The 26,051-nt window shown below is 38.4% G+C and overlaps 1 protein-coding gene across 1 annotated transcript; it reads right to left on the bottom strand.

Moving 5' to 3' along the window:
• Nucleotides 1–6,689: 6,689 nt before the first annotated feature.
• On the bottom strand, nucleotides 6,690–20,700 carry LOC140604161 (UDP-glucuronosyltransferase 2B31-like). The gene is made up of 6 exons (XM_072775254.1): nucleotides 19,833–20,700; nucleotides 14,881–15,029; nucleotides 12,981–13,112; nucleotides 10,982–11,069; nucleotides 9,913–10,132; nucleotides 6,690–7,363 (listed from the first exon to the last, which is right to left on the bottom strand). Exons 1-6 carry the CDS (start codon nucleotides 20,602–20,604, stop codon nucleotides 7,084–7,086), a joined length of 1,641 nt encoding a protein of 546 aa, XP_072631355.1. The 5' UTR covers nucleotides 20,605–20,700; the 3' UTR covers nucleotides 6,690–7,083.
• Between the last annotated feature and the right edge of the window lie 5,351 nt (nucleotides 20,701–26,051).

Genomic DNA, 26,051 nt, shown 5'->3' with positions numbered 1-26,051 from the left:
GAGTCTGGGTGTATTTCTGTCTATTAGAAGAAAGTGCATCCCAAAATTTCAAAGAAAGGAAAAAAAATCCTGTATATATATATATATATATATATATATATATACACACACACAAACACACAAAGGATATATATGTATACGTATATATGTGTGTGTGTATATATATATATATATATATATATATATATATATACAGGATAAAATTAAATACAATGAAAGGGTAGAATGGAACTAACCGTAAAAATGAAAATTAAAAAAAGATTTTTAAAAAGTTGATAAAATAACAAATTGGTTGAGAAAAATAGAGGAAAAATAAAATTGAAAGACTAAATAATAGTAGGGGGGAGATAAAAATACAACCGTGCATTCTATATGCTGTATTCCCCTAGTGCCTGCGTTTTGCAGGTCTCAATGTTTGGTAGACTTGATCTCGGCTGGATGTTCCTGCTGAACTTCTGGGGGGAGGGGCTCGTTGCACTGATTCTCAGGTGTCTTTGGCCCAGAACCCTTGCCAGGGGGCCAGGCTAAGTCATGTGCTCAGGATTGCTCTAGGTGGCTTTTGTTCCCTGAAGGCTCTCTGCACAGCTTCAGGGGATGGACGTGCAAATGGTGGCCTCCCAGTCTCCAGCCCTGGAGCCAAGAGCTCATGAGCCCACTGTTCAGTGCGCCCTCAGGGAAAAGCATACACTCACTCCTGTCTCCCTGGTCCCCATCCACACTCCGTGTTCACCCAGACTGTGACTGTTTCTATCTCAGGCACATGACCCCTGTTTTGAGTCTCCAAACCACGCAGACTCCCATGGCGCTCCCATACATGCTACTCCTCCTGGGGGAGGGAAGGGCATCTCACTGCTTCTGCTGCTTGTTGGGCCCCTGCTTGGAGATTGGGCATGCATTCTGTGCAGGGTTCGTGGTTTATGGCCACCCTGAGCTGCCGGCCCACTCCTGGACTTGCTGATTGTGCCCAGTTTCCCCCACACCTATGCCCCGGAACTCCTTCACACTAGGGCACCCCCAGTCTTCCTGTGACCCCCAAGGAGCCTATGACCCCACCTAGGATTCCGCCCCTGCTTCACCACCTGAGCAGCTCTCAGGCCAGGAGATCCCTCCCCAGAGCAGACTTCAAAAAGTTCTGATTTTGTGCTCTGCTACCCTACCACTTTTCAGCAGCTGGCTGCCAGAAGCTGCCTACCCCTGGGGTTTATCTTCTCATGTATCACCTCAGATTCACCTCTCTGCACCTTCGGCGTTGCAGAAAGTTGTCACTTTTGTAGAGTTGCAGCTATTTTCTTAGATCACCAGATGAGTTATCAGGTGTTCAGAATGATTTGATAGCTATCTAGCTGAATTCCTACGATCAGATGAAACAGGTCTTCTACTTACCTATGCAGATTTTCTTTTTCATCTTGAGTCTACTCAATAGTTCATATTTTCTGCACCTACTAGCATTGGAGTTTCTGTTGCAATGAGTTGAGTGGGTGACAAAAAAGTGGCTCATATTTCAAATGTTATAGGTTCTTGTTGATCTTTTTTCCTATCTAAGTTTTTATTGAAATTCCAGTTAGGTAACATACAGTGTAATATTAGTTTCAGGTATAGAATTTAGTGATTCCACAGTTCCATAGAACATCTGGTGCTCATCACATCAGGAGGCCATTTAACAGCTCCCATTTAACCTATTCCTCAGCCACTTCCCCTCTGGTAACCATCAGTTGGTTCTCTATGGTTATGAGTGTGTTTCTTGGCGGGGGGTGGGCGGGTGGGGGATACCTGCGTAGCTCAGATATTTAAGCATCCACCTTCTGATTTCAGCTCAGGTCATGATCTCAGACTCTTGAGATCAAGCCCTGTGTCGGGCTTGAAGCTAGCATGGAGCCTGCTCAAGGTTCTCTCTCTCTTTTCCTTTCTCTGCCCCTCCCCCCTCCCCCACCCCTTTCTCTCTTTTTTTTTTTTTAAGTGTCTGTTTCTTGGTTTTCAGCTCTTTGAATCCCATTCTCACTGTTTTATTACCATGTATTAGCAAATAGTATAAATATTTCTTTATTTGCTGTAGGTTCTTACAAGAATTCCTAGAGACTTTACTTTTTATGGTAAAATTCATTTAAAAATGTTAAATTCCGGTATAATTAATGTATATGAGCTTCAGGTGTGCTATATAGGGATTCAATAATTCTTTTTCTTTTCTTTTCTAGTTTTATTTAAATCCTAGTTAACATACATTGTGATATTATTTTTAGGTGTACGATTTAGTGATTCAGTTCTTAAACACAACACCCAGAGACCGTCACAGCAAGTGCTCTCTTCATACCCATCACTTATTTACCCATTCCTCTCCCACCCAGTATGTGATCTATTCTGGAGAAGGTCCCATGTGCACTTGCAAAGAATGTGTACTCTGCTGCTTTAGGGTGAAACGATCTGAGGATATTTGTGAAGTCCATCTCGGCCAGTGTGTCATTCGAGGCCATTATTTCCTTGTTGATGTTCTGTGTTAGGTGATCTGTCCATTGCTCGGAATGTGATGTTAAAGTCCCCTATTGTTATTGCTTTGTTATCACTGAGTTCCTTTATGGTTGTTATTAATTGTTTTATATATTTGGGTGCTCCCAAGTTGGGGGCATAAATATATACAATTGTTAGATCTTCATGTTGGGTAGTCTCCTTTATTATGATATACTGCCCTTCTTTATCTCTTTTTACAGTCTTTAAGATCTCGTTTGTCTGATGGAAGTATTGCTACTCTGGCTTTTATTTTTTGAAATATTCATTTGCATGTTAAATGTTCCTCCAACCCCTCACTTTCAATCTTCAGGTGATGTTAAGCCTAAAATGAGTCTCTTGTAGTCAGTCTACAGTTGGGTCTTTTTTTTTTTTTTTTACAATTTAGTTCATTTACATTCAGAGTAATTATTCATAGATATGTACTTAGTGCTATTTTTTTTGCTTGTTTTTTTTTTCACTGATTCCTGAGATTCTATCTGTTTGTTGCTAGTCTTTGACAGTTTTAGAATTTTTTTCCCACTGAAAAGAGTCCCATTTAATATTTATTGTGGGACTGGTTTAGTGGTCATGAACTCCTCTAGGTTTTTTGTTTGTTTGTTTTGTTTTTTTGTCCTGGAAACTTTTCATTTCTTCTTCTATTCTGAATGGAGGCTTTGCTGGATAGAGTATTCTTGGCTACATATTTTTCTCATTCAGCACGTTGAATATACCATGCCACTCTCCTCTGACCTGCGAAATTTCTGTAGAGAAATCGGTTGCTAACCAGTTTCCTCTTCTGTTAGAGGTTAGGGATTTCTTTTCCCTTGGTGCTTTCAAGATTCTTTCTTTATTTTTGTGTTTTGCAAATTGTATTACAATATGCCTTAGTGTTTCCCTGCTTTTGCTGATTTAGATGGGAGTTCTCTGTGTCTCCTGGATTTGGGTGTCTGCATCTTTTCCCATATTAGGGGAGTTTTCAGCTATAATTTGCTCAGATAAACCTCTGCCTCTTTTTCTATCTCTTTTTTCTGGGACTCCTACATTATGCACATTATTACACTTTATGGAGTCACTGAGTTCCCTAAGTCTACCTTCCTGACCCAATATTTTTCTTCCCCTCTTCTTTTCAGCTTCATTATTTTCCATTATTTTATCTTCTGTATCACTTATTCATTTTTTCTGCTTCTTCCATCCTTGTGGTCAAGCCCATGCAGTGGGTTTTGCATCTCGTTTATAGCATTTTTCACTTCAGCTTGACTAGTTTTTAGGTCTTTTATCTCTGTGGTAAGGGACTTTCTGGTATCTTCTAAGTTTTTCCCAAGGCCAGCTCATCTCTTTGTGATTGTTGGTTTAAAATCTTGCCCAGGCATATTACTTATATCTCTGTTTGTTAGATCCCTGGCTGTGATGTCGTCTTGTTTTTTCTTTTGGGATGAATCTCTCCATCTTGGCATTTTGTCTAGGTCTCCATCTTTGTGTTAGGAAAGCCCATTTTGTTTCCTACTCCTGAGAATAATGACTGTATTAAGAAGAGGTCACATACTGTCCAGGGCCCGGTGCTTTGGGGAACGTTTCAGGTGTATGCTGTGTGCATTCCTAAGTTCCAGTTATTTTCAAAATGTAACATTTGTAAGTTCCCAGTTTTTAGTCTATTTCTTAATTGTAATTTTGTTACTAATGTATAATTTTTAGAAAGTGTAGAAATGTCATTTCAGAGTTCTTTCACTGCATAACAAACTGCCTTCACGTATAGAGGCCTACAACATCAATAATCTTTTAATTATTATCTCTCATAATTCTGGGTGTCAGCTGGCCTCAGCCAGTAGGTGGTTCTTCGGGTTGGTTCTTGGGTTTCTCAGATGGTTACAGGCATAGGGTAGATGAGGTGTAATCACTGGAGGATGTTCATTCACACCTCTAGTGATACTTTGGGAATAGTCAAATTGCTGTGGAGCTGGAGCAACAGAGTTTCTAAGGCACAACTTTGTAATGTCTCCACCACTTAGCCTTCATCATGGGTTCTTGGGGTTTGGCACAGGGTTCTAAAGTGAGTGGACTGAGAGAGAGAGGAGGGGGGATGGAGGGAAAAAGCGTGAATGAGAAAGTGAGAGGTAAAGAATGTATTGCCTTTTTTATGAGAGCCTGGGAAGTTAAGCTGTATCACTACACTGCATTCTTTTTGTTGAGACTACTGCGAGGCCTGCCGAAGGTCAAGGGGAGGAGACACGATGGGAGCATTGTCATGGTATTGGTAGTCATATTTCAAAATCACCATGAATATAATCTTTTGAAGCCAGCCAACAGAGGTTACTAAGCTACTATAAAATTCATGAAATACTGACGTGAAAAACACGGTAAAACAGTTAAGAATTGTTGAACTTAGATCTTCACATGTATTGAAACTTTTAATAAATACTCTCATATATTTATCACTAGTTATTTTAGAGGAAAGATTTCTTAAACAGGAAAGAAGGAAGAAGGGCCCGAATTTGTAATAGAAGATGGTCCATCAGATTTTGGTCAATTAAATATTCTGAATGACACTACTGAGCCGATAGCACAATATCAAAGTGCTGGAACTTGACATCTTGCATCAATATGTTTATTTTGTTAACAAATTTATTATTCCATATAATAGGCATATGAAAATCATGTTGTGAAATGTCAAGAAATGAAGACATACGTAAATATTTAAATTATCATAATATGAAATCCTGTCTGTTTTGTGTATATAGAAACTTACATACATTTTATTTTATTTCCAAAAGAGAGTATCGTGCTTGTATAGTTTTCCTGGAACTTGTTCATGTAGCAATGTGACATGGAGATCATGCAAAAATGCTGCCTGTCACCATATCTTCGCCGTAATTACTGTATACATTACATCTCTCATCGAATGTGTTTTTGGTAAATATTTAGGTACTTAAGGGAATATGCTGTACATCAATGTGTATGTGTGCATTTCTAGATGGCTGATTCCTAGATGTGGAATTGCAGGGTTAAATAGCGTGTTTAAATCTTATCGGAAAGCATCATACTACATTGTACTTCATAAAAATAGTGTTCTCAGATTCTTTCTCCCCCTCTTTTAGCAGAAGGAAATTTCTTAATTTGCTAAAGCGTATTTATCTATCGTGAGGCAATAACAGGCAATATTGGTGAAATAGTCAAAGTTTTTCACCTGAGATTGGGAAGGAGACAAGAGTGGTGACAATTGCACTTCAGCTCAAAATTGCATGTGGGGTTCTGAGCATACAGGGAAGCCAAAATAAAGGCCACAGATTGTGTTAGGAGAACAGGTCCCTGGGAGGCAGAAGGTCGGGACTTGGACTGGAAACTTGCAAAGCAAGCCAAACCTAGTGGAAAGTTTAGAAAATGCTGCATGTGTACAACATACAGTGGACCCTGAAGCTAACTTGAAGGAAAACAATCAGCCGTTTATAGAGAAGCTACAGAATGTTGACGCGGTTCCCTTTTCTCTCTTTGGCATTAATTCAAAATATTCACTAGAAGGACCACTTCCCGGAGAACTGAAACAATTCCCATTCTAAGTGCTTACTTCTGTAGGACTTCGTCTACCACTTGAAGCAGAAAGAAAAGCCAAAGAATGTCTTCGTGGAGCGAAGCCGCTGCCCTTCAGCGTCTGTCACTGCTCCAGGCCAGGAGCCAGGGGAGGCTCCCAGGGCCACGGGCCGGCCCGGCCGCTCCCTGGAGAGAGGCCCAGGCCCCGGGGTCCCCGGTACTTGGACAGTCTTCAGAGGCTGAGGACCCCAGGGGACCCCAGCACCCGACATCCATCTGCAGGCTGGTCACCATCCCGGTGGGAGGGGACCAGGGAAGAGGAAGCTGTGGCAGGCCTGCCAGAGGCGTGCTGGGCTTGATCCCACAACTCTGAGACCATGACCTCTGCTCAAACGGAGAGTGAGTAGCTTAATGGACTGAGATGCCCAATAGCTCAGTTTTATAATAGGAAACAGCTGCTATATTTCTAAATTCACTGACATTGCACAGGATACTGACAAGGTGGTTGAAGGCCATCAACTTGCCATGTCCTAGGGTAAGGAGTGATGCTCAGGCTGGGTACACCATAAAAGCCCAGGAGAATTAGTGGTCACCCAAAACAAAATGGATGGAAAAGTCATTTTATACAACTTTAACTATCTGTAGTTTCTCTAGCAAAGGAAGAAACGACAAATTTTGCACCAAAATGAAGTGAAAATATTCTGAGTATTTATTTGCACAGTAACAGTGATATTGTGAATAGCCTACTTAATGTTCTTATATTCATGCCCAATGTTGGAAACACAGGTAAGCTCAGTAATTTCTGGAGGGGGATGACTTTTCATTTAGAATAAGAAGTTTCTGTAAATTCCCGTAGAGTTTTATTTAAATTTAATTTTAATTTGCCAGTTTTTCTCTTGGCATGACATATTTCTGACTCTTAAACAGGCAATAAATCCCTTGAGAGCAGATGTTGATCTCAGAAGCTAAGTTGAGGAGTTGTTTCTTCACAGGGAGGGGAACTTTGCATCATAACTCCTTGCTGGCAGAAACCGGAGGAGCCCGTCTAGGAGGCAGACCAGCTGGAGGCCTCAGATACGACTACTCCTTTTTTATCTTCTTCCCAGTTTTTGCGACCTTCCGACAACAAAACAGACAACATTGTGTGGTGACAAATATAGCAGTTGCCACACAGGCCAGCAGAAACCCAATCACATCCAAGGAGTGGTACTGGAACCAGGTGAGGTCATGGGAGGCTGGCCGCAGGTGCTTGGCTCCTTGGTGGCGCATGACATACTCGATCCAGAAGACTGCCCGGTCCAGGGGCTTTATAGGCTGATCGTGGTGAATTCCTGATAACTTCATAGCATTCTCTTTGTACCTAAGGGAGAAACGTAAAGATGCCGACATTGAAAGGAAGTTAATTTGCCAAACCAAAGAATTCCCATGAGAGGAATAGTCTTCACGGAATACCCATACATTCAAAATCAGCTAGAATATTATTGTGAAGTGGATGTAATAATGTACCTACTACTAAGATGTTGGTATGGGGTGTCACAAGCTACCCAGAAGCACCCCGTCTGCCCTGATCCTTTTAGTCATCATACATTAGTTTTTATTATTTATGTGTTAGAATATGAAGTGAGCACTCATTTCCTTTTGTCTTTTGTGTCAGAGTTGTTGGTTACTTCTCGCACTGTATGGTATTCCATTGTTTGGCAATACCGCAGGTGATTTCATCATTTAACGGTCAATAGCCATTTGTGTTACTAACCGTTTGGCCATTACTACCAATGCTGCCATAAAAATCTTGTATCTTTTGGTTTACATGTTTGTACATGTGTTTGTATATATGTAGAAGTGGAATTGCTGAGAAGAGGTGTATTTATGAGTAGGATTTCTTTATTGGCTGAGTTATGTAGAAGTATATTGCTGAATTTCCAAAATGTAGAGAGGTTTCAGTTGTCTTTCATTTTGATGATTCTAAGTGAATCCCAGTAGAGCTGAACAGTGTGCTCTTGATGATTTATATTTTTCAAAATTCCTTTTGGTTTATGGTCCACGTATGGTTAATTCCAGTATCTATTCCATTCTTGAAAAATGGGTATTCTCTGTTGATATATACATATATATATATTCAATGGGTTGCATTTTTAAATTGTGTCCTTCAAGACACTTAGGTATTTCTCCCTTCCATTATCTTGTTATCGTTTTTCCCTTGTTTTGATCTTATTTTTCTTTGTTACTGAGAGAGATGTTTAAAAATTCAATATTATGACTGTAAATTTGAATGTTTGTTCTTTGGCCCCCTTCTACTGCATTTTGATGCTTTTTGTAGTAGGCGCCACTAATTGGTAATTTGTACTGTTTTGAAAGATCAATCTATTCGTCATTATGAAATACTTCTTTTTATTTTTGTTGGTGACTCTGGACTAGTGTGTCTGATATTAGCATGGGTCCAACATCTTTCTGCGGTTACTGCTAGAATAGATCATTTCCTACCTTCTCGTACTTACAATCTTTTGCGCATTTCTATTTGAACATGTCTTATAACTGGCGTATAGTATAAAAAATGTGTTCTGACAATCTTTGTCTTTAAATTATTTAGTCTGTTTAGATTTAATGTCTTGGCATATTTATATTTTCGTCTACTGTCTTAGTCTGTTTTCTTTTCTATTTGGCCAACCTGCCTTATATTTCTTTACCTTTCTCTCTTGTTTTAAGGTATTTTTATTATGCAATTACTCTACCATTTTCTCCCCATAATACATTTTTCAGTATTTCTGATATGTGAATGACAATAAGTACATGAAAAGATGTTTAGTAACTTTGGCTGTAAGAGAAATGAAAATGAAGACCACAAGGAGAGACCCACTAGGATGGCTGTAATAAAAAAGATGATAGCAAGTGTTGAAAATGATGTGGAGAACTTGAATCTCCCATACTTAGCTGGTGGAAATGTAAAATAGTGCAACTTATTTGGACATCAATTTGGCAGCTCCTCATAGAGATAATCTGTGGCCTAGAAGTCTACCCAAAATTCTACTCCTAGATGTCTACCCAAAAGCAGTGAAAAATTTTGTTCACACAATAAATGTGTAGCAATATTTATAATACCTAAATGTGGAAATAACCCAAATGTTCACGAACTGATACATGGATAGATTGTAGCATATCCATACCATAGGATATTTATCATTCAGCAATACAAAACTATCACACGAATGAAACTCAAAAACATGCCAAATGAAAGAAGCCACATGCAAAGCCCATACGTGGTATGATCCCACTTGTATGAAACACCCAGAATACAGCAATTTGTAGAGACAGAAGTAGATTAATGTTTACTTGAGGCAAGAGAAATGGGCAAAGACTTCTAAGTCAGTCGTATGTGATTTCTTCTTGGGCTAATGAAAATGTCCCAAACTTAGATTATGGTGATGGTTTCATAATTCCATAATACACTACACGTATTTGAGTTTTATACTTTTAGTTTTATGGTACACAAATTACATATTATAAAATATATTAACAATAAGAACCAAAATCAACGTTTAAGCAAAAAGAGATTTATAGCTTTGGAAATTTTGGTGCTGAATTGAGTCACTTTACATGACTTCAAGTTCTTCATTCTTTCATTCTATGGTTTCTATCATAGGAACTTTGAAATGTTCTTACAGTTACTATATAATAGTTTGCATTTGTGTATGTAGAAAAATGTTGCAGTAATTGGTTGCCCATTAAGTGAAAGGGATTTAAATGCAACTGTGAAATAAATGTCTGGTTGAAAATAAAAGTAGATTTAAGATCCGTTCTATCACTTGGCTTCTTTCCAAATTAGCCTCTTAAGAATGGGAGGAAACTCGCAGCCACCGTTGACTGAAGAATCTATCGATAAATTCCATCTATTAAAAAAAAAGTAATACTCACGAAGGGTCATTAATGACCATCCTCAATGCATTGAGCAAGTCTGCACTAGACATTGTGCTGAAGTCCAGTCTGATAGCTGCTCCCTTAGCTTTCATGTGAACAATGTTATCAGCTTGATCGGCAAACAAGGGAATGCCCACCATGGGGATCCCGTGGTAGATCGCCTCATAGATGCCGTTGGTTCCACCATGGGTTATAAAGGCTTTGGTTTTCGGATGACCTAGGATTGGATGAATCTCAGCACATTATTAACTGTAAGTCTTAGAAATCAAATGAGAATTGGGCAACATAAGACATATGTTATTATATAAACATGAAACAGCATTCAAATGTCTTTTGGCTCTCAGCGCAAGAAGCACAGAAATGTGCTGGAGAGGTAAATGAAGATTGGTGTGGTACTTGTAACTTGAAAAATGAATACAAGATTGCTGGACAGACAAATTGAACGATAACATTCTGGTTATCACCAAAAAAAGGGAAAGGGTGCAAAAAAAAGAAAGGCAGGTGGCATGTTAGAACATATTCTCTTAAAGGCACAGTAAAGTCACTGAGTTTCACATGTAGGGTGTCAAGGCAGCAGGAAGTGTGATGCTGGTGGCTCAAATCAGGGGAAGGAAAGATAGCACTTTATCATGAAATGTGTTGTGACTTCATGGAAAAGATTATGGTATTTTTCTAGAGAAAATGTAGAGTCACTGGTAATAAAAGAGAGGCTATTATTTTTCATTGGCACTGAATCCCCATGCAGAAGGAGAAAGGATAGGAATAAGGTGGGAAAATTCGGAGACAGAGCGATGTTCTAGGTAGTTAGTAACAAATTATGTGGGAGCAGTAATTACAGCTGAAATACAGGTACTTTGATTCTGGCCCTAAGGAATGGGACTGTGTATAACAACATGCCAACTGTTGTAGCTTATCTTTTTCCCTCTAGGTCTGCAAAATATATGTAAGAAAGTTAAGTTTTAGTTTTGAGTTTTTGAGTAGTAAATGCTCAGTCAGATTGCTTTTTGGTGAACTGTTATCATTTTGTTTAGAGTTCCTTTCAGTTCAATATTTTCCAGATTCTTACCAAGAAGGTCATTCTGGGGAATCCACTTATACAGCCGAGTATTTGGCCCTAAGGTGTCTGGTTTCTTGCCATCAAATCTCCATAGAACCTTAGAAAGAAAAATACCTTATCTCATGAGTTGAACTTTGAAGTTATAGCTTGTGAACATTTTAAAGAAATTAAGAGATGATCTAGTTAGACTCCTTTCATTGACTGATAAATAACAAGGCAAAAGATATTAAAAATGAGACTACTAAAACCCTAGTATAGTAAGAATACCCCCATTTTGTTACTTATTTTTATATTCAAGCAAGTATGAATGTAATCATAATATTTCACGCATGAGTATTAAACAGATGAGATTATCAAGGACAAAAGAAGCATTTAAGAAATTTTTAGGCAGTTACTATAATTCTAGTGCAAACGAGTAGGAAATTACTAAGATCCACACCTTTGTCTGTTATCATTGCTTTCATCTTCCAATGTAATACCAACCTATTTACATCTTTTTAAGTGATACAGAAGGACGTTCCCTTATATCCACATGTTCATAGCCACTTGTTCCATAAGTTCTTTTATTTGAGTTTTACATGTTTTGATACACAAAAAAGCTAAATGTGCAATCTGCTGCTTGTGAGAAACAAGTAATTATGCTTATTAGTAATTCATTAATATCAATAATTTCTCCTTAGTACGTTTAACTTCTTCCACATTACTAATGATTAGGCACTACTTCCAAGAAAAAGGTAATTTTTTTACATGAATGCAGAATATTATTAGTATTTCTTGGTTTGGCAGTTCTTTACATGTGGGAAGAAAAGCCTGTTGGCACTTCAGAAATAACAGTATACGTGTCAAAAAAACTCCAAAAGTGTAGTGGTGCTAAGTTTTATTGAACTGGTTGTTGACATTTCAGTGATGCACTACAAAGCACTGACAGCATTGATTGATATGAAATCTATGCCCAAGCAATTTCCATTGCCAGTACTAAATAGATTCTGATTTTAGAATTTCCCAGCAATCCTCATAACTGGATTATAGTTTACACTGGGTAGCATATATTTGCTATATGCATGTTAAAGTAACTTGCGATGGTAAGCAAAAATTAGCATAAGGAGAAACTATTACAGTGACCGAAAAGTAGTTCACAAATACCCAAATATGCCAGGTGCATTCTATGTATTGGAAAAGAATTTACTACTGTAGTTTATGTAGAAAGAGGCATATGAAACTTTCCCATGCTAGGCTTTCTTTCCGGTTGACTCCTTAATATGTTTCTTTTTCCTTCCTTAATCGGGAGCAGTTATTATTCTGATAAGTTAGAGTCCTTTGGAACCAGATATTAATAAGCACTTGGTCACCTTGAGGAGTGGACCCATCTTCTCCCTTTTCATTGATCTTACTCTTTCACTCGTAATAGGGCCCATTCCATCAGTCATGTCAATTTTTCTCTTTCTCTAAGTCATCTTGGCTGGAGGAAAGCCTAGACATAGTTTGGTGATTGTTTTTCTGAACAGCACACTGAGGAGGCTTATCTCAAAATTTAGGGGAAGGAAGAGAAACCTGGATTATCTGATAAGGGTAAACTGCAGGGTGCTTTTCAGACTTTTATCAGTTCCTCTTTAACATAACTGTTGAAATTTAACTCCTTTCTGAGAACAGCTATGAGGTAGGCAGTGCCCTTGGAAATCTTGAAAGGAATGCAGATCTTGTAAGGAAAAGGAAAGAATGACAGACAGAATTTGGTGACTGCTATACCTGCCCAGGACACATTACAATACCAAGCTTTACTCTGCACGTCCTAAATATATTTCTTTCCAATCTCAATGTTAATGCCAAAGTTATTGTCAAAACAGCTTCTGTAGTACTTAGCATCTGCCATTTATATTTTCCTCATGTTTGAGGTAAATTGGAGCTATCATAATGATGTTCATGTCATGAAGGAAAGGGTAATCCGGCCCTTTACAGAGTTTAACAGCCTCATTAAGTAGTTGTATACAATTAAGATACTCTATCTAACCTTTTGTGGAATCTGGGCAAGGGCTGATGCGATCACATTGGCTCTTTCCTCTGTCATGTTATTGACCATTGACCCTAGAGAAAACACCACAATACCGTTTTCTCCAGAGCTCTGGACAAACTCTTCCATTTCCTGTGAAGAAAAAGTTAACTCCATCAAAAAGGAGAAACAGCATAGCAAACACCACTGAATGAATTTCTATGAGGTTGCGTTGGAGGCTCAGTCGTTTCAGCATCTGACTCTTGATTTGGGCTCAGGTTATGATTTCGGGATTGTGAGATTGAGCCCTGGGTCTAGCTCTGTGCCTAGAGGGGACTTTCCTGGGTGTTCTCTCTCTCCTTCTGCTCCCTTCCCCCACCCGATGTGCAGTCTCTCTCTCTCTCTCTCTCTCTCTCATAAATAAATAAATAAATAAATAGATAAATCTTTAAAAATTTTTCTTCAATTAAAGATAGATATCAAATATCATCAAGAATTATTAGAGTAATGCCTATATTGATTCTTATTGTGATAAACTACACATAAAAATTATCATTTTAACTATATCTGAGTATGCAGTTCAATAGTGTGTATATTTTATACTGTTGGTCAACTAATCACCAGAACTTTTTCACCTTGTTAAACTGGATCTCAGTACCCATTATATAACAATTACCGATTTCTCATAGACCATCTTTATTTTTTTTTATTTTTTAAAAAGATTTTATCTTTTTATTCATGAGAAACAGAGATAGAGAGGCAGAGACACAGGCAGAGGGAGAAGCAGGCTCCATGCAGGGAGTCCGATTTGGGACTCGATCCCGGGTCCCCAGGATCATGTTCTCGGCCAAAGGCAGGCGCTAAATCGCTGAGCCACCCACTGATCCCCCCTCCTTGACCATCTTTATCAACCATCATTATACTTTGTATTTCTGTGAATTTGAGTGATCTGGATACCTTATATCAGGGAATCATACAGTATTTGTCTCTTAATGATCGCCCACTTTCACTTTGCATAATATCCCAAAGCTTTGCCACTTTGTAGTAGGTGTTAGAATTTTCTTCTATTTTAGGCCAAATATTCCGTTGTGTGTAAATACATTTTGTTTATGGATTTATCTGTTGATGGACACTTGTGTTAGACTGAATAGAACTTTTGCTAGTTTTACATCAGGATTTAGACCTTGAGAGAGTTACCATATACACCTAAATATTTTGCAATCAAAATCGATATTATGTTAACCATTGAATAAGATCTTAGTTTTAGGGTAATCAGACCCTTTGCAGAGTTTAACAGACTCATTAGGTAGTTATATATGATTAAGGTTATTTATCTAACCTTTTGTGGAATCTGGGCAATGGTAGATGTAATCACAGTGGCTCATTCCTCTAGTAGACATCCAGCATGATGAAGAGACCATCAAGTAATTCAGTAAGAGATGCTTATTTTTCAATTATGTCTTGAAGGTTCAATATCAACCTAAAACTTATTACATCATTGCTTTTTTCATGAAGATTTTCACCTTATATGCTAAGAGTGTACTTTTGCAATATTATACTATGGATTTTTTCAGATATAAGTGGTAGAAGTTATTTGGTCTTTATTAAATATGCAGAATTCATGGTCCTCATTATATACACAGTGTAGCTTTCTCTGTGCTCAGGTTTACTGAGATTTTGTCTGGCCTTGGTGTGTGGCGGAAAACATATGTTCTCATATATTAATTAAACCTGTTAATGCTCTAAGTCGTCAAACCTTGGAATCTCAAATGAGGAATTGTGTAAAGTTGGAATGACAGCAAGGAAACATTAGATTTGCCTGCAGATATTGTTGGGGCACACACCATTGTTGAGAAATGATCTTTTTAAGCTACAAAAATGGCCTAGAGGAAACAAAGCAAAAGAAACAAGAATCAGGTACCGTAGGCAGGGATTTGGCGGGTTTGCAGTGGAGGCCTCCAACAAAGTCAAAATGTGGTAAGAGTGGGTGAGGATATTCAAAATCCCAGTAGGTTCGAATGAGCCATATATCAGCTTTCCTCATTAACTCATATAGTGTAGTGGGTCTTCCTGAAGGCAAAAAAACAAACAGATCACATCAATAAGAGAAAGGATGGGTATCCCTGGGTGGCTCAGCAGTATGGCGCCTCCCTTTGGCTCAGGGCGTGATCCTGGAGTCCCGAGATCGATTCCTGCCTCGGACTCCTGGCATGGAGCCTGCTTCTCCCTCTGCCTGTGTCTCTGCCTCTCTCTCTCTTTCTGTGTCTATCATCAATCAATCAATCAATCTTTAGAAAGCTAAAAAAAAATAAGAGAAAGGATAAAAAGTATATGATCATTTCCACATATGCAGAAAAGGCATTTGACAAAGTAGAACAGCCATTGAAGATAAAACCCCTCAGCAACATTGGTTTCGAGGGAACATACCTCAACAAAATAAAGGCTAAAATGGAAAACCCACAGTGAACATCATACTCAAAGGGAAACAACTGAGAGCTTCTCCTCTAAGGTCAGGCAGAAGACAAGGATGTCCACCCTTACCACTTTTATTCAACATAGGACTAGAAGTCCTGGCTACAGCAATGAGACAATGAAAAGAAATAAAACCATCCAAATTGGTCAGGAAGAAATAAAACTGTCACTATTTGCAGTTGACATGATACTCTATATAGAAAACCCTGAGGACTTAAACAGAAAAGTCCTAGAACTGATAAACTAATTCAGTAAAGTCACAGGATACAAATCAGTGTACAGAAATCTGTTATATTTCTATGTACTAATAATGCAGCAGAAGAGAGACATTAAGAAAACTATCCTGTTTGCCATTGCACCGAAAATAATAAAACTTTACCAAAGAGGTGAAAGACCTGTACTCTGAAAACTATAAAATACTGATGAAAGAAATTGAGGATAAAAGGCATTCCATGCACAAAACTTGGAAGAATAGTATTGAACTGTCTATAATACCCAAGGCAAACTTTAGATTTAGTGTGATCCCTATCAAAATACCAACAGCATTTTTCACAGAACTGGAGCAAACGATCTTAAGATTTGTTGGAACGACAAAAGATTTCAAATGACCAGAGCTATCTTGAAAAAGAAAAACAACCAAACTGGACGTATCACAATACAAGAGTTCAAGTTATGCTACAAAGTTATAATGATCAAAACAGTATGGTCGTGACACAAAAATAGACACATAGATCAATGGAAGAGCATAGAAAACCCAGAAATGAACCCACAATTATATGGGCAATTAATCTTTGACAAAGCAGGAAAGAATATCCAATGGGAAAATGACAGTTTCTTGGTGTCAGGAATATTGGACAGCAACATGGAAAAGAATGAAACTGGACCACATTTTTTTTTAGTCTTCTTTTATTTTTTTTATTCTTTTAAAAAAATTTTTATTTATTTATGATAGTCACACAGAGAGAGAGAGGCAGAGACATAGGCAGAGGGAGAAGCAGGCTCCATGCACTGGAAGCCCGACGTGGGATTTGATCCCGGGTCTCCAGGATCGTGCCCTGGGCCGAAGGCAGGCACCAAACTGCTGCGCCACCCAGGGATCCCTTTTTTATTGTATTTTTATTTTTAGTCTTTTATTTTATTTTATTATATTTTATTTTATTTATTTTATTTTATTTTATTTTATTTTGTTTTATTTTATTTTTTTATTCATGAGAGACATAGAGAGAGAGAGAGAGAGGCAGAGACACAGGCAGAGGGAGAAGCAGGCTCCATGCAGGGAGTCCAAGGTGGGAGGGTCTCCAGGATCATGCCCTGGGCTGAAGGAGGCGCTTAACCGCTGAGCCACCCGGGGTGACTTGACCACTTTCTTATAGTATACACAAAAATAAATTCAAGGTGGAATGAAAGACCTAAGCGTGAGACAGGAAAACCATCAAAATCCAGGAGAAGAAAACACGCAGTGACCTCTTTGGCCTCAGCAAGAGCAATTTCTTACTAGATATATTGATGGTAGTAAGGAAACAAAAACAAAAATGAACTATTGGCACTTCATCAAGATAAAAATCTTCTGTACAGCCAAGGAAATAATCAGCAAACCTGACAGGCAACCTACAGAATGGGAGAAGGTATTTGCAAATGACATTTTCAGTAAAGAGATGGTATCCAACATCTATAAGGAGCTTATCAAACTCAACAACGACACCCAGGGAACAAATAACACATTTAAAAAATGGGCAGGAGACATGCATAGGCATTTGTTTTAAAAGATTTTAGTAACTTATTCATAAGAGACACAGAGAGAGCGAGCGAGGCAGAGACACAGGCAGAGGGAGAAGCAGGCTCCATGCAGGGAGCCTGAGGTGGGACTCGATCCTGGGTCTCCAGGATCACACCCTGGCTGAAGGCAGCGCTAAACTGCTGAGCCACCCGGGCTGCCCATATGTCAAATTTAATGAACCAACCAAACAAGCAAAATACAAAAAGAGAGAGAGAAACCAAGAAATAGATTTTAACTGTAGGGAAAAAAACTGATGGTTATCAGAGGGGAGGGGAATGTGGGGGATGGGTAACATAGGTGATGGGGATTAAGAAGTGAACTCATGATGAGCACTGAGTGATGTATGGAAGTGTTGAATCACTATATTGTACACCTGAAAGTAATATAACACTCTGTTAACTATCCTGGAATGAAAATTAAAACGTGGTAGAAAACTAAGAGTAAATAAAGAAGCAAAAAAATCTCATAACAAGCAACAGGTAGAAAAAATGAGAGTAATGGAATATTAATATACTATGGAACCTTCTGAAAAGAGTTTTGACTAGTTAGCAAAAAGGCTTAAAAGTATTTGTAGTTTCCTAACAGAACACATATATGATACAAACATGTATTGATGCAAATATATACATTTGCATATATATATGTTGATCATATGTATATATGAAAGACAAAGTGTAAGAGACTCATTTCTCACATCACAGTAGTACGTTCACAACCAATTTGTTAACCTAAGCCACTATGAAAATAAACCATGCATTTATTTATTCTTGAATTCTGCAAAAGCAACAGATGCAAATGTATACTATTGAGCCCCCCCATCAATTAACCAATGGAAACACCTTTCCCGCGTGTACTCAGTGTAATTTCTACAATTTAGCAAGTTATTCCCTTGATCCGAGATTTTCCAAGAAAACTGTGAGTTTTGGGGGGTATGGCTTGTACCGACCATTGTAATTAGTTAATATTTGGAGCTTAACAATATTTATGTAATAAATAATATTTGCAAGTCACAGCTGGAATATTTTCCACAAGTACGGAAATAGAACGTGCACTCTTAATGGTGGCGCATTACGTCTTTAGGGCAGCCTGCTTCTCCCTCTGCCTGTGTCTCTGCCTCTCTCTCTCTGTCTGTGTCTCTCATAAATAAATAAATAAATAAATAAATAAATAAATAAATATCTTTAAAAAATAAAAAAAACCCAGGATTTATAAGCCCTGGTGAAACAATATGTAATCATTAGAAACTTCATACTATAGATTCCTGAGTCTAACATAGCCATTGTATCTCATAGCCTTCTAATTGGCTGGGGTGAAGGAATTATGAAGGAGGTATTCACAGTCATAAAACATTATTAAACCTAAGCCACTGTCAAATTAAACATGCATTTGTTTATTCTGAAATGCTGCGAAAGTGACAGATGCAAATGTAAACAATTATTTGAGCTCCCCTGTCAATTAACCAATGGAAACACTTTTCCCTAGAATACTCAGTCTAATTTCTACAATTCAGCAAGTTATTCCCTTGATCCTAAAATTTCTTTCAGGTAATATGTAAACACTTTAGTTCTTTTTTAAAAAAAGATTTTATTTATTCATGAGAGACAGAGAGCGAGGCAGAGACACAGGCTTAGGGTGAAGCAGGCTCCATGCAGGGAGCCTGATGTGGGACTCTGTCCCGGGACCCCAGGATCACACCCTGAGCCAAAGGCAGACGCTTAACCGCTGAGCCACCAGGCATCCCAACACTTTAATTCTTAACTAAGGAAACTGAAGAAACAAGTGGGAATAATATCCTCAACACTATAGACAGTTGTACTAGAAATATATGACTCCTCAGTTGACATGTCTGCTTTCATCAAGATAGTGAAATTTCTAATGCCGTTTTTTTTAACATGGAAAAAGTGGAATAAAATGGATATATAGAAAATAAGTATAGTAGAGAAGAATTTAAAGCAGCGAAACTACTCTAATAGTGGTAGATGCATATCATTATAAATTTTTAAAACTCATAAAATGTACCAAGCTGAGAGTAAACTCTTACGTAAACTATGAACTTTGGATGATAATAATGTGTCAGTGTAGGTTCATGACTTGCAACAAATGTACCACTTTGATGGGGGATGTTGATAATGGAGAAACTTATGCCTGTGGGGGGGTGAGGGTTATATAGGAAATCGTGATTCAAAATGCTGTGACTTAAAATTCTTCTAAAAAGTAACGAAGCATAAGTAATATTTTCACTTTGATTTGTATTTGATAAACAACAAGGAAGGATAAAATACCGAGAAAAAATTAAAAAGCAACCCAAAGAAACCCCTTTTTAAAGCTATTACAATCAAACACATGGAATGGATATGTCATTGGTTCAAGAATTCCTCAGTGCTCTAATGTCAGTTATTGACTCCCTAGAGTGTGATGTACCCATAATGGACAGTGGGATTCTAACTGGCCCTGTCATATAAGTCTTTGCATGTGTTTGTGAGATTGAGAGATCATTTTATACTTTCATGTCATCATTTTACTTCTAAAAGACAAATTTCCTCCCTCTTAGTACTTCTACAAACTCTCCTCCCCAGCACTAGGAGAATTAGGACTTCATGTTACTAATGAAAAGCATGACTTACCTAGTACTTCGCTGTAAAACTGATCCCAACTCTTCTCATTTATTGTTTGGAACCAAAAGTCAAAATAAAGCACATACAGCATATTTTTTACTCTCTCCATGAATGTCATTTGATCAGTTAATTCTGACAGAATAACAGGTACGTAGGATGGAGGGAGAGGAAGTCCTCCACTGTGTTTCTCAAATGCGTAGCCTGGAGAGAAACGGAGACTGTACACTAAAGGTATTTTAAGGAGCTCAGCCAGCAGCTCACCGCAGGGTATGATAGTATCTGCAAGGACGAGATCAAATTTTGATTCTTGTAGTTTTGTCATGAGTTTCTTGTTCAAAACTACATCTTTACAGAGCTTCTGAGCACATTCATAAAATTCCCAAAAAAATTCTTGCATTAATGAAAAATATGTCCAAAATGAATCTTTTGGCATATCATATATCAAAATGTTGAGCAGTTTTATGAAGAAAGCCTCAAAATCACCTCTAGATAAATGTGCAGAATAAATCTCAAATTTAATAGCAGATAATTTGTTCGGATCAACAAGAATGGAAGCTGACGATGTCAGAACAGTCACTTCATGACCCCTCTGGACAAGTTCATCCAGGATTGTCTTTACATTGATCCAGTGGCTGTATTCCGTGGGCCACACCAGCACCTTCCCGCAACTCCCAGAGCTAAAGTAACAGCTCAGCTGTAGCAGCAGAAGCACTGAAATCCATTTCATAGACATCCTGGGGGATGCGCTGCTTCTTCTGAAATCCCTGCCTTCTTCTGCCATTGCTTGCACTTATATCCGAGGAGCATCAATCAGGAAGTTAAACTATAACTCCTACCTTTCAAAGTAAATACATTATATGAACTGTCCGAGCATTTGGATGGCAAGTGGAAAAAGCCAAAGTAGACGACTTTGTTTGTATGCAAATGTGTGTAATGTCTGTTTGATGATTTTAGTCCTATCGTCTAGCTAAGAGTCAAGGTGCAAGTCATGTGTCTTACGTAATATATTTTGGAAGAGTGTCGAGGACGCTGCTGCGAGGTGACTGCAGTCCTCTTGACACAAGAATGAAAGTTATTATACAGGAAAATTATCTTTCTGGTTATGATGACCCGAGAGATGTTTTTGTTTTGTTCCCAAAAATTTGGTTGACATGTACTTCCATACCGTACAAGTGCCAGATTTAAAGTGTACAGTTCAGGGGTTCATAGTATATTCACAGAATTGTGCAACCGCTCCGGTGATCAATTTTAGAGCACTTTCATCACCCCAAATGGAAACCTTCACTCTGTAATGGAACTCTTCATTTTCTGCATTTCCCAGCCTTAGTCAGCATTTTGTCTGCTTTTTTTGTCATATATATTCCTGTTTTGAGCATTTCGTATAAATGAAGTGTCTTTTGTGACTGGTTATTTTAATTAGCATACTATTTTATTTTAAAAAATTTTTTTACTTTATTGAGAGATCCTTGATATAACATTGTGCAGTGGTCAGGTGTACAACATGATGACTTGATTCGCTTTATATATTGTGACGAGATTACACCATTCTCATCCATCACCTCACACACTTATCTTTTTTTCTGGTGAGAACTTTATAAAAATCATTTTTATTACTTTTTTATTGAAGTACAGTTGACACACAATGTTAATTAGTTTCCGGTTACAACACAGTGATTCCACAAGTCTATCCGCTAGGGTGTGCTCACAGGCGTAAATTCCATTTGTCACTACACAATGTCACTACAATTACTGACTATGTTCCCTGCGTTTTAGGTTTTATTCTCCTGACATTTATTGCATTTATTTCATACCTGGAAGCCCGTATCTCCCACTCGCTTTCACTCATTTTGCCTTCCCTCTCCCCCTTTTTTCTAGAAGCTATCATTTCTCTATATTTGTGAGTCTTTCCGCTCTGTTTGTTTATTCGTTTGGTTTAGATTCCACATAAGAGTGAAATCATATGACATTTGTCTTTCTCCTTCTGACATACTTCACTTAGCATAATACCCTCTCGGTTTGTCCATGTTATCACCAATGGCAAGATATCATTCTTTGTTTGTGGTGGAATAAGATTGCATTGTCTCCATATAGTACGTCATCTTTATCCATTCATCTATTGATGGACCCTTGGTATTTCCATCAGCTGTTCTTTCAAATAATGCTGCAGTAAACATAGGGTGTGTATATCTTTTTGAATTAGTGTTTCGTTTTCTTTGGGTAAATACCCAATCATGGAATTACTGGAGCATATGGTATTTCTATTTTTAGTTTCTTGAGAAACCTCCATACTGCTTTCTCTAGTGGCTGCACCACCTACAGTAGACAAGGGTTCCTTTTCCTCCATCTTTGCCAATACTTGTATTTCTTGTTTTTTTGATTCTAGCCATTCTGACAGGTGTAAGATGAGATCTCCTTGTGGTTTTGATGTGTATTACCCTGATGATTAGGGACGTTGAGCATATTTTCATGTATCTGTAGGCCATCTATCGGTCATCATTATCTTCTCCTCCTCCTCCCCCTCCTCCTCCTTCTCCTTCTCTTCTTCTTCTTCTTCTTCTTCTTCTTCTTCTTCTTCTTCTTCTTCAGAAGGCTCCATGTTCAAAGTGGTGGTTGAACTCTTGACCCTGAGATCAAGAGTCATATACTTTACCAATTGAGCCAGGCAAGTGCCCCTTCATTGCTGGTCTTCTTTGGGAAAAGTCTATTCAGGTTGTCTGCCCATATTTTAATTGGATTATTTCACTTTTTTGGTGTTGGATTGTATATGTTCTTCATATATTTTGGATATTAATCCCCTACTGGATATACCATTTGGAAATGTCTTCTCCTCTTCTGTAAGTTGCCTTTTTGTTTTGTTGATGGCTTCCTACATTGTGCAAAAACTTACTTTGGTGTAGTTCCCTTTTTTTTTTTTTTTCTTTGGTGTAGTTCCAATGGTTTATTTTAGTTTTGGTTTCCCTTGCCTGAGGAGGGATATCTAGAAAAATGTTGCTGCAAACAATGTCAAGGAGATTGCTGCCTATGTTTTCTTATAACTTTTTGATTTCATGCCTCACATTTGGTCTTTAATCCATTTTGAGCTTATTTTTGCATATGGTGCAAGAAAGTGGTTCAGTTTTATTCTTTGATGTGTAGTGGTCCAGCTTTTCCAGCACCGTTAATTGAAGGGGCTGTCTGTCCCCCATCATATATTCCTACCTCTTTTGTCCTAGATTAATTGGCCATAGAAGTGTAGGTTTATGCCTGGGCTCTCTCTTCTGTTCCACTTCTCAGTATATTTGTTTTTGTGTCAGCACCGTGCTGTTTTGATTACTATAGCTTTGTAGTGTATGTTAAAATGTGAGATTGTGATGCCTCCAGCTTTGTTCTTCCTTCCTGAGATTGTTTTGGCTATTTGGGGTCATTTTTGATTCCATACAGGTTTTAGTATTATTTGTTTTGATAATGTGAAAAATGCTATTGGTATTTTGATAGAGATTGCTTTGAATCTATAAATGGCTTTGGGTAGTATGGGCATTTTAACAATATTACTTCTTGTAGTTAGTGAGCATAGTCTATTTTTCCATCTGATTGTGTCATTTTAAATGATTTTCATCAATGTTTCATAGTTTTGAGTAGATGTTTCAGCTCTTAAGTTTATCCAAGGTTTTTTTGTTTGTTTGTTTTTGTTTTGTTTTGTTTTGTTTTTCTGGGAAATTCTTTTATCTCTCTTTCCATTCTGAATGATCTCCTGCCGAGGTAAAGTATTTTGGATTATAGGCTTCTTCCTTTCAGCACTGTGAATATGCCATGTGCTCCATGAGAGGGAGGTATATGCAAAATGACTTCCAAAGGCTGGAAGTACTGGAAGACAGAATAAAAAGGCTGACAAGTCCAGCTTGAAGACAAATGGTTTACTAAAGGGACTTAGGGACAGAAGCATTTCTTGGGCGGCTGAAAGTAGATCTTTGTAAATGCACCTCCTATTAGACCTACATTTTTAGCTCTAGTGACTGAGGAGTGTATGTTGATAGACCACTGAGGAGGAGATGTTAGTGTTATAGTCATATCTCTAATAAGATCAGGGACATTATGCCCTCCAAGGGTTTGCTTTAGGTTGGTTAAACCCAAACTGTGACCAGCTAATATAGTTTACTTATTAAAATACAGCTTTCTCAGCAAGACAGGTTTCAACATCTTACTTTGCTATGTCCAGCAATCCAAAGTTATGTCCTAAACTTTGCCCAGTCCCAACCACTTCCATGTGGTCTAAAGTTTTTCTTGAGTTCTCCAACCCAAGTACCAACAACTTAGGATAATCTTCCCATGATTTCCTTCATCTCAAATCATAGTAAAACTCTGTCAAGGTGGTCTTCTCCCTTCTTGTTATGTCAAATTAACCTAAGTTTGCTTGATCAACTTTTTATTTTTTTGTATGCTTTTGGAAGAGTTAGCAGTTGACTTGTGTATTCAGAAAGATTGCCCTCCTCACAGAAATCCTTGAATAAAGTGAAAGAGAATGTGAAACTAGGCTTCATGCATTTGTATGTCACTCTGTGTCCAACATAGTTATTATTGAATTGACTCATATTTCCTCTTGGTGATTTTTTCATAAAGTCTCTTTTGATATGTAGGCTTTCCAGATTGTGAAGGCTACATATGACAATACATCCTAATTATGAGATTACATACAATCACTTTGGGAAAAGAAGGAAAGTGCTCTTGTTAAATAATTTATATGCACATAAGGAAAAGCCCTAAATTTATTAACTACAACCTTTTCTAGTTTTTAAATTCCTACTGTCAACAGGCTCTCTAAATTGAAACTTTGTCTAAGATTTATCTATTGATCTTTTTTTCAGGTGTTATTGTATTAATTGACTGAACAAGACCAAGATTTACAAATAATTCACCATTTCTCAAGTGTTTTTTTTTTTTTTTAAAGAATTTATTTATTCATGAGAGACACAGACAGAGAAGCAGAACTTCTGCAGGGAGCCTGATGCGAGACTCGATCCCAGGATCCCGGGATCACGACCTGAGCCAAAGGCAGACACTGAGTCACCCATGTGCCTTTTCTTAAAGTTTTATATATATATATATATATATATTTTTTTTTTTTTCTCTCATGCTCTTGCAATATCTGGCATGGTATATTAATCTTATCTCACATTAAGGAAATAACTTTTCACAACTTTGTGTACTTTGTTTCTTCCTATTTTTACTCAGAGTTCTAAAGAAATCGCAACGATGTGTATTAACATTATTTTTGTATAAAATGATTAAATCTTGGATGTAAATTTGATTCTATTTCTGATCCTGGCCCAGATAATTTGAGGGAACTAATGCCATGATTATAATGAATGTGACAGATTTTGCTCATAAACTCTTTATGTTGAATGGATTTTACTCCCTTGAGTGTGTGATTTAACAGACAAGACATCTGATTAATATATATGTAAACTAACTGGAGTCCATGACATAAAGTTATTGAAAACTTTGGATATTTCTAACTCTGTGGCCTGTTGTGTAGGTTAATATTAAACTGGATATTTTGTCCTTGATATCTTACTTCTTGTATTTGTTCTCAAGCCTCGCTAGTGATAGGAGGCATGTTAATTGAATCAAATAAAATTATCGAATTTATCCACCATTGAATGAGTTTTAATGCACCAGAACAAATAATTCCTGTGAGAGAGCTGTTTATTCTGTTTATCTTGTGAGGCTCAGTGGGGGGTTGTTTATCCTGTGAGGCCCCAGGAGGAACAACAGCGGTGTCAGCGGCCAGCTCTCCAGCCCTGGAGTCAGCTCCCGCAGTAACTACCACAGCTCCCAGTCTGCAGGGGCCTGGATGCTCCGGGGCAGGGGGCGCTGACCTGCACAGCCCGGGCTGCCCGGGCAGGAGCTCCTTGCTGTCCTCGGGCCTCCTGGCCTCCGCCTGTCCCGGGCGAGCGCTGGATCCTGGGCTGTGTCCCCGGCCTCTGGGATCCCGGCCTGCGCCGCTGGCATCGCGCTCCCGCCCCCGAGCCCCTCCGAGCTGCTCTGGCCCCGCCGTGCGCGCTGCAGCCCTTAGGGAGCTCAGCCGCGGGGTGTGGGGCTCTCCCCGGGGCGCAGGTGTCTGTTAGTGTCCCCGGGAGCCCGAGGGCATCCCCGCCCTCCTGGGTCCTGCTCCCCCTCCCTGCAGCCCCTTTCCCCCGGGAAGGTCGGTGCAGCTCCTGCGTCTCCGGGACGGGGCTCTCCTGTCCTGGG

The sequence above is a fragment of the Canis lupus genome, chromosome 14 (assembly GCF_048164855.1).
Source record: "Canis lupus baileyi chromosome 14, mCanLup2.hap1, whole genome shotgun sequence".
NCBI lineage: Eukaryota > Metazoa > Chordata > Mammalia > Carnivora > Canidae > Canis > Canis lupus.
This window is presented reverse-complemented; position numbering and strand designations above follow the sequence as displayed.

Coding starts and splice junctions, on each gene's coding strand:
- LOC140604161 (XM_072775254.1), bottom strand. CDS start 20,604: ATGGCAGAAGAAGGCAGGGATTTCAGAAGAAGCAGCGCATCCCCCAGG. Junction 15,030..19,832: donor GTTTTACAGCGAAGTACTAG/GTAAGTCATGCT, acceptor TTTTGCCTTCAG/GAAGACCCACTACACTATAT. Junction 10,133..10,981: donor TCCCCAGAATGACCTTCTTG/GTAAGAATCTGG, acceptor ATCCAATCCTAG/GTCATCCGAAAACCAAAGCC.